General features: G+C 38.9%; 1 protein-coding gene across 2 annotated transcripts in view; it reads right to left on the bottom strand.

Annotated features, from left to right (window-relative positions):
- The window catches only part of Abca13 (ATP-binding cassette, sub-family A (ABC1), member 13), a 492,930-nt gene that overhangs the window by 383,192 nt on the left and 94,676 nt on the right, over positions 1-15,062 (bottom strand). The window contains exons 16-19 of one of the 2 annotated variants that reach the window (NM_178259.3): positions 13,148-13,262; positions 6,715-11,412; positions 2,796-4,598; positions 311-420 (exon numbers count right to left, since the gene is read on the bottom strand). In NM_178259.3, coding sequence (NP_839990.2) covers positions 311-420; positions 2,796-4,598; positions 6,715-11,412; positions 13,148-13,262 — 6,726 coding nt within the window. Of the gene's footprint in view, positions 1-310; positions 421-2,795; positions 4,599-6,714; positions 11,413-13,147; positions 13,263-15,062 lie in introns of those variants that run through there. The other variant, XM_006514706.4, reaches the window with a different exon arrangement.

The following is a 15,062-nucleotide window of genomic DNA, read 5'->3' as shown; positions in this document are numbered from 1 at the left end:
GACACTCCCAATTCTCAGCCACAGAATATGGCTGGAGTTAAGTTTGAGAAGACAGAAGAAACAGATTGTATGAGCAAAGATAAAAGGACCAGAGAGGAACAATGTTTGGAAGGGTTATTCATCTTGACAAGAGCAGGGAACATTGAGGTTGGGAAGGGTGGGCCAGACCTCTCTGGGCCTAGTAGCTAGGTTGAGAAACATATGTTTTGTTTTGAATGAAACTCAACATCAATCTATGCATCTCTCTGTCAACCAAGCTGTGAATACTGGGACAGGGCAATCACAAGTGCTTCTTACATAAGCAACCCACCTGCAAAGATAATGAGCACCCGCAGAGCCATCATTTCCACTCTCTGCAGCATCTTCACAGTTTTCATGGGCTTCTGCAGCTGCTGGAAAACTTGACACATCTCAAAAACACTTAGGAAAAACAGATCACAGTGTTAATTGATAGGTGTGTAACCTCTAAGCATGACAGCAGGGTAGAAGGCTGAGTTATAACACGTGTAAAAACTGTCTCCTCTCTCAACCTGATACTACCATGTTTACTTTGTACAAGCAAAAGAAAATTGCAGGTAAGTAGGCTGGACTTCCAGACAGCTTTCTGCTCCTACTGCAGTTTGATTGGTGCTGCTAATATATTTGGTGTCTGCTTTCTCTTCTTTTTTCATTCTCTTGAGATACAAGAGCTGGTCACTAAAGTGGTTAAAGTATGATGACAACCATTGAGAGGATAAAGCCAGGACTCGGTAACAGTGTAATCAGATTAAGGCAATGGTGTTAAATGAAATAAGTCAGGGACAAAAATGACAAATGTCATATGACATCATTCATGTGGATTCTAAACAAGTTGATCTCATAGAAGTTGAGAATGGAGGGATAATTTCTAAAGACTAGAGTGATGATTAGGGAGTGGACTGAGTCCCAGCTAGGAGCAAAACGTATTGTTCTATGACACAGTGAGATGGGTACAGTTAACAGTAACACATTGTAAATTTCAAATGAGCTAAAAGAAATGTGTTTCAATGTTTGAAGGCACAATTGTTATCATTCAATCATACATATGTATAAAAGAACTATTTTATTCTCCATAAATAAATCTCAATTAAAATTAAAACAGTAAATTTTGAAACATGTTGGGTCATATGTTGAAGTACACACCTGCAATCTAGCTCTTGGCAGACTGATTCTTGAGATGATGGCTAGCTTAGACTAGGTAGAAAGAGCCTATCTCAAAAGAAAAAAGAAAAAAGAAGAAAGAAATAAAGAGAGAGAGAAGGAAGAGAGACAGGGAGATGAAGAAATGAAGAAGTAATGGAGAGAGGGGGAGAGGGAGGGAGGAAGGGAGGGGATGAAGGGAGGGAGGAAGGAAGGGAAGGGAGGGAAGGAGGGAGGGAAAGAGGGAGGGAGGGAGGGAGGGAGGGAGGGAGGGAGGGAGGAAGGAAGGAAGGAAGGAAGGAAGGAAGGAAGGAAGGAAGGAAGGAAGGGGGAGGGAGGGAGGGAGGGAGGGAGGGAGGGAGGGAGGGAGGGAGGGAGGGAGGGAGCACTGATGTAAAGTGAAAGTTTTATCTTTGGAGAACTGAAAATCTCAGTTGAAACCTGAGTTCAGAGAACAGAAGTGGCCAGAATTGCCTCCAGTTTGAAAGAAAATCCCAAGCAGAACAAGATACTCAAGCAGTGTAGTTGAGGATCAAAGACAGTAAGGAAGAAAGCAGGAGTCCCTGGAAGCCAGTACTTAAAATGTGAAATACTGAGACATCTGTTTCACCAAGTAAGGACATCATTCCAAGCCATAAACAATTACCATATTCAACGGATAGTTCTGTAGCAACAGAACTAACAGGAAGTAGGGCAGCCTGTCTGGTGGCAAATGAGATAGTATTTACATAACATCTCTAAATTGCCACATGGGTTGAGAGGAAAGTAAACAGACAAGGACCTCAGGATAGCTAGCCTTGCCCCATCCAGGAATCACAGCTGAGGTAGGGAAAGCAACCAAGGGTTCTGTATATCAAAGGACACAAATCCTCCAGACCAAAGAAGCAGGCTAAAGCCAGAGCTGGATTTCATGACACTGGAGCTTTTAAGAAAATGTTTCCAACAAGGTATGGTGGCAATACCTTTAATACACTTTAATACACTGGAGGTTGAGGATTGTGAGTCTAATGCCAGGCTTTTAATCTAGCATTTAGTGATGGGAGGGCTTAGAGGGCTGAGTTTAAGGCAGGCAGGAGTCATTAGATGCCTGTTTGCTTCCTATGGTTGGTTACAACTACAAGCATCATCTTGTGACTGAACTGGATACTTCACATTCATCAGTACATACCCAATACTGGCACCTATGGCTGCTGTGACTACGTGTGACTAACACACCTGACTTGTCAAAATTTTACAATTCATTGTGTTATTATTTTATTGACATATAATAACAATACATATTACTGAAATACAAAGTAGTGCTAGAGTTGCAATACATGCATAGGTACAGTGGTTAATCTTTCTTCTCAAACGTGATGTGTGTATCCAGTCTCAAAACAAGTGGCTAGAATGAAAGACTTTTACTTTTGGATTTAGAAAAAAATTTTAATCCAAATCATACTGGGATGCCAAATAATGAGGCAAACATGGGAAAGAATTCGTAGACTTGGATCATTGTGTGTGAATACTGGCTTCAAAGGGTAACAAAGTTAAAATTGAGAAAACTGCTTAATCTGGTTTGATATGAGTACTTCTTGTGATGCAAGTGCTACTGTACTACAGTGAAGAATAAATTACGAAGTAGGGATTAAAAATACCTTTGCTCAGCTTGTGGGACTTCCTGCCAGTGCTCAATCGATACAAATAATGCCTTCAGGAATCTCTGGAGGTATGGCATTGGCTCTGAGCCATGAAGAATTACCATCATTTCATCCTTGGTCCTCCCATCCTTTGCTGATGTGACATTCTGATGAGGGGTTGAATTAGGAAAACTGTTGTAATCTGGGTGAAACAGAGTGCGTGTGAAATGTGTCCACTGAGTGTTGTTCAGGGGCAGCCCTTCCCTTGAGAAGCCTGCTTTGCCGAGACCAATCAGGACAGCCTTTGCAAGCTGATAACGAGTAGTGTTCTGAATCAGTGACAAATCAGAAAATGAATCTTGGTTGAAATCATCTGGATAGTCACTGTGGATTCCACTAGAGACCGCTACAACTGATTCTATGGCTTTTAAAAGATCATTTGGATGCTGGGCAAATGCCAACAGGAGATTAAAAATATCCCAGTTATCTTCCTTTAAGCCATTCCAAAGAGCTTGTAAGGTGAGGTCAATCACCATTTTCAAGAAAGTCTCTCTTTCTGTGCCGTTATCTGTTAACATTCCATCCAAATACCGGATTACATCATGAGTTCTCTCCTGTTTCGGGACCTGAGGATGGCTGGTAGAAGAGAGCTCATAAAGCTTCAAGAAGTCCATCTGGGTTGTGATGTTACTTATAGGGACTAAACAACCTAAAATTTCTTCCCATAAGTCAGCAGCATCAATAGAGAAATTTTGAGTCCTATTTTTAATCATTGCCACAAAATGCTCCCAATCTCTCAAGCTGATTTTTATAGAAATTAAGTTTTCAGCCATTCCTTCCAAAGTCTCAGAAAAGTCTCTGGATTGGTTGATATATGAAAGTATGCTAAATGGCATGCTGAAAACATCAGAGTCCTGTGATACATTAGGTGTGACTCCAATCATTCCAAAGGCCAAGTCAAGAAATGGTATCAATAAATCCTTTGTCTTTTCAACTATAAAAGGATCTCCTTTTTTCAAAGTAGTTATTTGCTTCACATGATGTGGAACACTTTGTAGCATGAAGGAATACAAAGTGTCAAGGAATTTCCCAGAGTCCTCAGTACTAGAGATGGAGAGCGTTCCCAACATTGTAGCCATCTTTCTTGAAACAATTTTGGCTAGGTTGAGAAGTCTAACCATGGAGTCCGCAGTTGAGGCAAGATGGCCTAGTTCAACAGTGCTATTCACCAGCATAGTCAGAGTTCTAAATATTTCTAAGGCTGACTCCAGGACATGACTTTCTTCACCAACCTGGGAAATAGTGCCAAATAGCCTCATAGTTGATTCTAGTATTTCTCTGCTTCTTAGAGGGAATGAACTGTTGACATCAGAAAACAAGTCACTTAGCTTAGCAACTGTGCTATGCTGAAGCATAGGATAGGGGGAGTAGCAGGCCCCAGAAGTTGAATGTAAGACAGTGTCAATAATAGTAGCCATTTCTGTAGAACTTTCCTGTACAAGGTAGAGAACAGACCTGAGATTTTGGTTGAATTTGGAGAGGTCCTCAGAACTATTAACCTGGGAGAGAAACTGAGTCACTACTGAAAAGAAATCCAAATGGCCTTCGGCATCAGTTTTCACTGTGGTCTCCCATGGATGGGTGTGAGATAAATCCTTCAGGACTCCAGAGAGTTCTCTGTTGTCTAATGAAAATGAGCTCTTAATCAGATAATATAGTGTCTTGAGACCTGAGAAAATGTTCATCAATGGGTTTTTGTTCATCCAGGTAAGGAACGGATCCAGTTTCAGAATTTCAAGGATTTTATCTCTAGGGACAAAACTGAAAATTTACATATTTTAATGTCATGTTTTATAAATTAGGAGTGAAAAGATTAAAATATAGTGATATCATAATTTGTCTTACAATAACATCATAGGAAGGTGATACTGAGTGAAGGAGTGAGATCCTAATATAGCTCAGATGAAGGCTGACATTTTGTTTTCAAATAATGAAAGCAACGAAGAAACTTCATAGGCAATATTGTGATAATTCCTTGAATGTAACAATCTGAAAAGCCTCATATTTGCTCTTAGAAAAGAGATCTAGAAAGACTATATAGTGATTCTATTGCTTTACTTCTATAAGATTATTAAGCTTTACAAATAAGAAAAAGATGGATAAATTGGCTAGATTAAATTTTATAGTCCTCTTCAACAATAGAAACCCCATGAAGAAAGGGAAGAACCACTTATATAATTAAAGGATATACATATATATGGATGTGTGTGTGTGTGTGTGTGTGTGTGTGTGTGTGTGTGTGTGTCCTGATAAGCTAGTATCAAGAGTATAAAAATAGTATGTCACAACTATCATTGGACAAATATATATTCTGAGGTTCTCAACTTTAAGAAAATGACACTTAAAATTATAATGAGATTCTGCCATAGTCTCACCAGGTTTGCAGATCTGAGTTCATATAAACAGTCCCAGGCAGGACAAGGCTGTAGAGACACAGGGCGCCTCAGATCTGACCAGAGTGAAAATTAAGCCAAGATCCTATGAAATTATTGTCATTGAGGTTGTGTATATACTATTTTCTACACCAGAACTCTTCTTGTGTGTTTAGGTTACAGAAAGACCTGCATTTGTCAACAATTCCCATCCATTCTCAGGTAGCCAATCTCTCTTAAATGCAGCAGGTCCTGAACTCGCTGAAGACATAAGGTCTGGTGAGAGGAGAAGGGGAGAGCTAAAGGTAACAGGAAAATGAGAGGTAGCAGTCTCCTTACACAATGATTCTTGATATAACCTGTTAACATCTGGAAAAGTGGAAAGCCTATTTATATCTTGTTCTGAATTTTAAAAGTTCTAGCAGATTACTCTGTAAATCTGTAATGGTCTGTGATATATCCACTTGGTGAGGTAGACCAATAGCCTCAACATGCCCTTTCCTACAAGTGTCTGAGCTGGGTGGACTATAGAAGAGAATCCCTTGAAAGAAAAAAAATGAGAGGTAGTGGCCATTTTGTAACCCAATATGCTTCCTCCCAGTTACATATAACAAAACTAACCTAAGATCCTGCTGAAAAGGGTCTTGCACAAGTGCTTAAAGTCCCTAATGAGTTAACTTTAGGGCATTCAGAAAGCAACTGTATTAAATGGGCCTGCCGGAGTCAGTCAGAAGACTGTATGAGTCTCTAAGACCCTCTATCCTAGAGACCCCAGAAGCAGCTAAGTAGGCAGCTTTCACCCTGTGGATCTCCCTTGTTGACCACTCTTCAGACTGCACCGGGAGTTCCTGCTGCTCTGGTTGTCTCTTCCTGCATGCTGTTCCTCTGAGGTTCAACATACTTACCTGGTCTTCAGAGTCACAGGAATCAACTTCCTGTGCTGCATGGTTGCTGTACCACTTGCCCCTGCATCTTCCAAGTAATACAACACAGAGGAAATGGGGATTTCACTTGAGAACTTTCATTACTAACATGCAGAGAGATTTTAGAAGATTGTGAATAGAGATAATATGACTACTTTAATGGTTCCAGGCATGAATATCAGATGAATTAGAAATTAATATTGAATCTTGTATTTGTGACAAGAAATGCAATTGAAATAGTGACCACCCCATATGTGTAAAAAAAAATCTATATAAAATAAATATTTTACTTATATGTAGGAAAGAATGTCTTGTCTTTATAATCTGAATTGAATAATGATATTATAGATGAACAGAGGCTAGATTTGATTGTTTACTGGTTAAGTAGAAATTGAAATTGTTACCTTAATGCAATCATAAAATGCTCATTGTGAGAAAAAACACTTCCAAGGCCATTCCAAACGCTGGTACAGGAGCCATGATAGGCATTTCTCTGCTCCAGAAACTGAGCTGGCTGGGCTGCACCACCAGCGTGACTGTGTGATGCTATGCACTATGTAAACTATGCCTATGTACACTCACCTCACCTCTGCAGTGACATCGCTATGCAATCCATTTATCACGGAGGAGAAGAATGTCTCTGGAAGCTGCTTCAGGAAATCCTCTGTGCTTCCTTCAGCTTCCGCATGGTTTTTGGACTGCGCGTGCTTCAAGATGAGATTCATGAGATCTGCTATTTGAAGGTTGGTGCCGCTGAAACTGGGAGGCGTTTCCTGAGATAGCGCTGCAAAGCTACTAACTGAATTCATCACAATGCTTTCAAGAAGCCGCTGAACAACTGGGAGATCAGTGAGGTGCTCTTGATCTAGCATATGGCTGAAAAAGCCAACATCAAAATTGCCTTCTCTAGATTGGTTTCTGAGATAACCCAAATACATAGTAAAATCCCTGGCCAACCTACTTACATCAGTTGAATTCCCACTGGCCACGGCATTGAGTAGACTTTGAATAAACCTAAAGAAGTCTCCATTTTCATACTCACGAAGCCAGGGTTTTATGAGAAATAGAAAACCTTCAATAATTTCTGATGTCTTCAATGGTGATGAATCCAGGAGTTCCAGAAGTTGAGGAAGTTGCACAGTGGTGTTTTGAAGACCTGCACCTTGGATATTTTTGTTAATATCGGAAAGTAACTGTCCTAGGCTCCAGTTACTAGTTAGATCTTTGGGAATCTGTTTAAAGTCCAACCACAGTTCTTCAATGTTGGAACTTGTTCTATTGTTTTTAAACAAACTCCAACCTGTATAATTTCCATTCAGAAAGTTTGTGATTGGAGAGAGTAGATAATGAGTACTATTTCTTAAAGTCCAAGTAGCAGAAATCAATTTGAATAACCTTTCCAAATTTAAGTAAATATTATTTTGGACAGATTTCTCTGTACCTTTAGTGAGGCTAAGAATCCTGTCTAAGTTACCTAGCCTGTCCAGAATGGTTTCACCCAGTGAGAATTTTGTAAAATTGACATATTTTAGCTTTTCTATGATTTGCAAAGCACCTTGCTTTATGGTACTAGTAGGACAGAGTTCTGGGATGCTGCCATTACCTTGAATTCCAGAAGATGACATGAAGAGCAGTACCTTATGCCAAAATCCCTGCAGAGTTTTCACAAGTAAATTTTTAACATGGAAAATCTCCAATAGCTCCGAGAGAATGGAATTCCAGTCTGCTAGGTCATGGACTGCACAGGCCAATCTCCTGGTTATTTCCACTGCATACTTTTCACCTATGCACTGTGAGTCGCTTGGGGGTGGCAGGTGAAGAAGATCCAGTAGACTGGTCACCATGTGAAAGAAGGATGAAGGCATGTGCCTCTGGATATTACAGTCTTCGACCTTAGGGTTTTTCTCAAGCCTGAAAGTTGTGTAGTTTGCGCACCAAACCCTGGTAAGGCACATCAAAGCTTCTGGAACAATAGCTGGCTCATCTGATACCAACTCAACTGCATCCAGAAGAGTCTTAACGACATCAGCAAAGTCTTCCTTGGTGATTTTGAACATGGTTATGCCATGAAGAAGGGTAAAGTTATAGACATCCCTGAGGCTTTCTGTGATGTTTTTATCTACGATTCTCCGAAGGAGTCCCACAATGTGGGGAAGAGCATAATATACATCCAACACAGTATCCACCACATCCTTGGGAAGCAGACGGGAGAGACGCAACAGGTGGCTAACACTCCATGAATGTGAACTGTCTACAAATTTTTCCACTAAGCCCACAAGCATATTGACCCCCAAGTTGTCAATACCTGATCTGCTGAGATTCTTAAAGAAACTCATTAGGATTTCACTGTTTTCTCCCAGCTGACCTACTAAAAGCTCTATGTCTGCCTTCTTGAGAGATTGCATGAGAGATGTCACTTTCTTTAAAGTTTGAGCATGATCTGAATTTTGTGGAATATTGAAGTGGACAGCAGGCATTAAAAAATTGAACACATCCCGTGTCAATTGTATACTAAGATCTACAGCTTTCAATATTTCATGTGGGAATACTTCTGATGAATTCTGAAGATTATGAGTTAGGTTAAGAGCAAAGTAGTTAGCTAAGTTGTAAATTGATTTGCCTAAATGGCTTATATCTCCTTCCTTTGGACTGGTAGAGAATACACTAAACATTGTTTCAGTGTTAGAAGAGAAATTATTTCCGAGGACACTATGGAAAATACCTTTTAAAAGCTTCTGCATTTCCTTCCCCAATGCTATGATGTGCTGCCAAATATTCTGAAACTGGTCAGGAATATCATCTGACATTTCTGTGGGTCTTAGAAGTAAATCCTTGAAGTGCTTCCAGTTGGACTGGGAAGCAACATTGAGATCTTCTGTTAAGTTGGTAATGATCATGTCTACCTGCTTTGTGGAATCATTGAAAAGAGATAATAAAATCTCAACATTGGGCACATTCTCTTTTTCCAAGCCTGTAGTAACTATAATATTTAGAAAGTCAGTTATGTCTTTCAAGTAAATATTTACACAATTTATATTTGACTCATTCCATGGACAAATGGGTCTTTTCTTATTTAGCATCCAAGTTAAAATGTTCAATGCAGAGCTCATTTTGTCCCCCATATCCTTAAAGCTTCCCAGTATGTTATAACTATGACTGGGTAAGGAACTTGAGTTATACATTATACACAGATGGTTTATGATATCTATCCATGTGATGCACCCTTCCAGGCTGCTACTTGTGTTCTTTGATGAAAACATAGAACTTAACATGGCCAGAATATGTTCTGGCTTATTAGAAGTGTTCACAAGTAATAAGCTATCTTCAAAAATCAACTCAGTGAGTCTCTGGAAAATATCAGCACATGCTGATAAAGTTCTACCCTGTGACACATGCCTAAGAAATAATATTGTTTCTTTCAGCTCCTTGATGATGCTTGCAAATTTGGCTTGATGATCAGGAAGATCATCTGAAAGAAAGTTATTGATCAACTCCACATTTCTATCCACATAGTCTGAGGCTTTACTTAACTCAATGAAAACATCAAACAGGGAATATAAAAACTCCCTGCTTGCATTTATTTTCATTGGAAATGTCTTCAGCTGGTGCAGGGAGGTTTCCATGGTGATAAAAGTTTTCTCTACTTGGTCCAGGTTAAGTGATTGTACTGTAGTTAATTCATTACCAAATGCTACCCAAAGATCCCTGAGGTCCTGAAGGCCATCCCAGTCATGGAAGTTATTCTCCTGAGTTATATTTCTAAACAAATTTAATATGAGCCTAGCAGTAAGGTATGTGGGAACTATTCCTTGGCAGTCTTTAGAAATGTTCCCATAATTTCCCAGGTCATCCAACAGCTGAGTGATACCAACATGAAGAGGAGTAAAAATACTCAGCTCAAGCTTAAATATTTGAGCAATGCTTCTCCAGATCTCAGCCCACGTCTGAATCCATGAAAGGGTGCAGTGAATGGCCGTGAATTCGCTGATTGCACTACCATTTACTGAGAGGTTGGAAAAAAATTGTGTCCATGGAAAAGGAAGGGAAGACCCCTCGTTTCCTGAATAATTCACAGAAGAAATGGTAGCATTTTCCTGAATGAAGCATTCACTCGCCACTAGAGTTGCTGCTGAACCATTAAAACACTGAGTCACATACTGAAGTAAAGAAACACGAAAGCCTTCATCTGCTGCGAACAGCTGCTTGAGGCCTGTCAAACTAGCATGAATCACTGCTTCTGCTGGTCCCCCTCTTGCCATCAGGGACCAGGCTTGAAGTTCTAAAAAGTTGAAAATTGAAAGTAACTGCTGACAGTGAGATACTTCAGATATCATCCCAAGAGCCTCTGTTGTCTCCGATAAAAACGAAAGTGCTTCTCTGATGTTTTGGATATTAAACTGCTTTATGAGGTCCAAAATGTGTCTGGAGATTTGAGTAAAATAAGCTATCAGAGGCTCTCTATTCTGAATGTTGAAGAATTTATGAATATATCGATAGAATGAGGAATAGGTTTGCAAAAATAGAGCTATGTTTTTGTCCTTGAAGACATTTATGTATACATGAGTCAAAAAGTTATCCAGTTCTTGTTTTTGTGGCTCAGAAAGGGCAGAGAAAAGCTCAGATGTATTCTGCAGAGCAGAGACAGTGTTCAGAGCTATTGAGACTTGCTCCTGTGTCAGAAAGCTAAGTCCACAGAGACTCTGTATTATAGTCTCACTTAAATGTATAAAGTCTGCATTAATGGCTGGTGATTTGGGCCAATAGGAATGGAACAATTGGGAGAAAGTAAAGCGTTTACAAAGAATTTTTTCATATTCTGCAACAGAAAAATTTACAAGTGTGGAAAAGCCTTCAATGTTAGTTCTTTCTTCTTGTGGAATGCCATTGAGCCGGAATTCTTGCAGTTCTGAATTCATTTCAAGAAGTATTAATTCTAAAAAGTTCAAAATATTTTTAGATCCCTTCTTCATCCAATGATTTTTAAGTCTTTGAATTTTTTCAGTGACCAGATGATCAAATTCCAGAAGCTCCTGAGGAGCAGCATCATGGGAGTCTGCCTTTAAACGCTTTAAATGAGTTAGCCATGAAACAGTTGCATTGAAAACAAGCTCAGTGAGAGAAGACAGATTATCAAATTCAGGAGCAGGGAATGAGCCAGAGGGATTAGATAGTAATTTCTCCACAAACTCCACAAACGACAGAAGAATGTTCATCTGTCCATTTTCAAGGGTGTGCAACTTCTGATCCACCACTAAAAGGTGCTTTGTGAAATTGAAGGCCCTACGATACAGATAGAATGGTTTTATTATCAGAAAGAAAAATTAACTCAATGCCTCAAATTGCTAAGATCATTACAGACATGTAATGATTTATAGTGGTCCAAACAAAAGATTTTCTAGACAATACAGTTTTTACTTAATGTCTAACTAACATGAGCATCTATTACTTTGTTAGAAATCCCAACATGACTGCAAATATTTAACTTAAAATTTGATTCCTATTATGGGGAAGAATACATTCTAAATCCCATTCCCCTCTTGATCAATATTTATGACTGCTAAGCACAAGTCTGCCATTTATACCTGTTGAATTTGTTTTCATACTTCCATTCAAAATGAAGTGGGCTGCCGGCTGCACTGTGACCAGCTGACTCACACTCCTTCCAGCACAAATGGCTGCTTCTATGATCATGCCTTGCCTATCTGGAGAGACTAAAGCTCTCTGAGATCATGAGCTAAAATAAATCTCTGCTCCATGAAGTTGATGTCATGAATTTTGCCACAGCAATAAGAATAGTGTCTGATACAGACAGTGAGTCAAGCCCATTTAACAGGCCAATTAAAAGCCATAATGCCAGAGTATCATTACAACAGATACACAGTGCCAGAGTAATGCTGCAACTGACACACAGTGCCAGAGTAATGCTGCAACAGATACACAGTGCCAGAGTAACACTGCAACAGACACACAGTGCCAGAGTAACGCTGCAACTGACACACAGTGCCAGAGTAACACTGCAACTGACACACAGTGCCAGAATAACACTGCAATAAGTACCCATCATGTTACACCCTGGGATGGACTCTCACAGCAGCTGTCTTACTTCATCCCATAACAGCATTTGGAAGCACATGTCAATATTTTAATCTTATGAAAAACAAATTTCTCATTTTCTTTAATTAATGAAGTTGCACTGTTAGAATATGGCAAGAACAAAGCCACATGATGTGTGTGTGTGTGTGTGTGTGTGTGTGTGTGTGTGTGTGCGCGCGCGCGCTGAAATCAGCTTCCTTGGCATAAGTTATATTTAATCTCTAATATTTTCATCCCTTAAATCAATGCTGAATTAACTATAGCTTCTTGCCTTAAAAATTCCATACTAACTCTATTGAGTTCACAGATATAACATATAGCATGCCTTTAGAGCACATTCAGAGTGGTTTTCTGCATTCACTAAAGCTGTTAAATAATTAAAGTTTTCAGGACACAGAATGTGCAGGTATTCTGTGACTGTGCAGAGGTCATGTCACCTCCTTTCCTCCTGTGCCCACAGGAAAGGCTTCACCAGGTAATGAAATTCATGTCTAGGAACAAAATGCTTGCAAATGCTGGCATTTGAAAGCACCCCTTGGGAAATCTGTAAACACAGAGAAACCTGGGTCCTTGATACAGGATTCATCAGGTTGAAGTGAGGTTCAACACTCAGGGCTTAAACAAACTTCACAGGGAAATTTGGTCTCCTCCTGAGTCTTAGTTATACTATAATATGCAAAGTTCCTGTCCCATCCAACCCCAGTACAGCTCCCAGACTTGAGTGATTCAATCAGGACACAAACTCCATAACCGCAAACTACAGTTTAGGAAAATCCTATTCCTGTGCTCATACACCTAATAGACAAATACTGGATATGAAACACCACCACTGCTCAAGTGACGCTCATAGCCATTAAAATAATGTAGCCTATGACTGACATTTGCTTATGATAGTTAATACCTGGGAGTCTATAAAACTTACGTGGTTATGGAAGTTATTGGAGACTTCTTAAAGTTATTGAAAAATACAAAATAATTATCAATGATGACTTTCCAATTCATGTCTTGTGTATAACAAGGAGAGTCCTCAGAGAAAGCTAAAAAGAAACATCAACAATCTGAGTATAGCAGGCAAGCAAAATATAGCCGATCGCCCTAGTATGTTTGAAAAGCAATGAGGTGGGTTTGGTAATTTGTGATTTGACATCTGCTTCCAGTCATGATGACACAATGGGCCACTGAGCAGGGCAAAACTTTGATTCATGTACGATAGAGGGCAAGAGAGAGGAGGCCTATGATTGTTCCCACTTACTGCTTTAGAGAGACTATGGAACAGTAGATGGCAACCTTTATGATGCTCCAGTGCTTTAATATGAGGAATCATATTAAACCATAAAATTACTTTATTGCTACTTCATAACTATAAGTCTTTCTACTGTTATGAATCTCAATGTAAATATCCAGTATGGAGGAGATCTGATATGTAACCCTGAAGGGGTCATGACCCATAGTATAAGAATCACTGCTTTAGGACAATGTACAAGGATGGGGTAGGTGGCCTGGAGGCCAGTGAACATACTGTGTTGGGATGAAGCTTAGATTCTGAAAGAAGCAGTGCCTAGGAGGGGTCTGCAAACTGTATGTGTCCCTCTATTATGCAGATGAGAACTAATTAATAATGTGAGGACACTGCTTGAGACAAGAAAGCTTCACTCCCCCACCCCCTACAACATTAAAAATATCTGTTTAATGATCACGCAATAACAAGGATATACTATATTTTGCTCATGGTTATATTGGAACATTTTATAATTTCATCAATTTACCCTCATGGTTACATTGGAACATTTTATAATTTCATCAATTTACCAAGTACCTCAAACAAAAAAAAGATTTTCACTAGTTATAGGTAATCTCTAAAGATGACTGAGATGAGGAACATATCTTTAAAGCAGGAGCATCTAGCCTCTTGACATCGCAATATAATGTTATCATCTACAAACATATTAGGTCATAGTTATAGCTATCTTGAGATGCACATTGCATGAGTCACAGATTGAACACACCATACTTTTCAAAGCACTCTTAGAGCTAGGAGTGTGGTAGAGCATTTGCTTAACCTGTACAAAACCTGGTGTTTGAATATCCACACTGAGAGGGGAAGCTAGAAAGCCAGGAACTTAAAGGAATAAGCTAACTATAAGAATGAAAAATAGCTAGCACAGAATAAGGATCAAATGTGTATTTGACATCCAACAAAAAATTCCACAAATAAAAAGAAGGAAATATGATGAGAAAAATAATTGGTCAAAATAGATAGACATGATGGAATGAGGAACAACATGAACCACACACGTGGTTTGTGCTATTCAATTTACACTCTATTATTTACACATTTACAAGACAAAGCTTATGAGATTAGATAAGAGCTAACCATACACTATACATAAGAAATACACTTAATGAGGAAAATACCTAATAAAAAATATATTTAAAAAAAAGAAAACAGTAATGCACTGTTGGGCAGCAAGCTTTATTAATCAGAATAATACTTGGTTATGGAAGTGATTGATGCTGAGTAAATTGTTTACCTAAATTATCAATTTGCTAGTGTTTCTTAGTTGAACTTTGTGACATATATATATATATATATACATACATACATATGCGTGTTTCTGTTATATCTTGTTTTCTACTGTATGTACAATGAAACAAAAAAGGGGCAAAAATACACTTAAAATATGAAGAAAAAATTTTTTAAAAAGATATATGACCCTTAATATTAATAAAAAGGTCATCAAGCAATGTAGAATCCAGATAGTAATGTCACCATTTCATGATGGTAAAAGAGTCAAGTCATCAAAAAGGCACAATGATTCCAAACATGTGCACACTTG

Source organism: Mus musculus, chromosome 11 (assembly GCF_000001635.26).
Source record: "Mus musculus strain C57BL/6J chromosome 11, GRCm38.p6 C57BL/6J".
NCBI lineage: Eukaryota > Metazoa > Chordata > Mammalia > Rodentia > Muridae > Mus > Mus musculus.
Note: the sequence above shows the minus strand (reverse complement) of the source record. Positions and strands in the feature narration are given on the sequence as shown.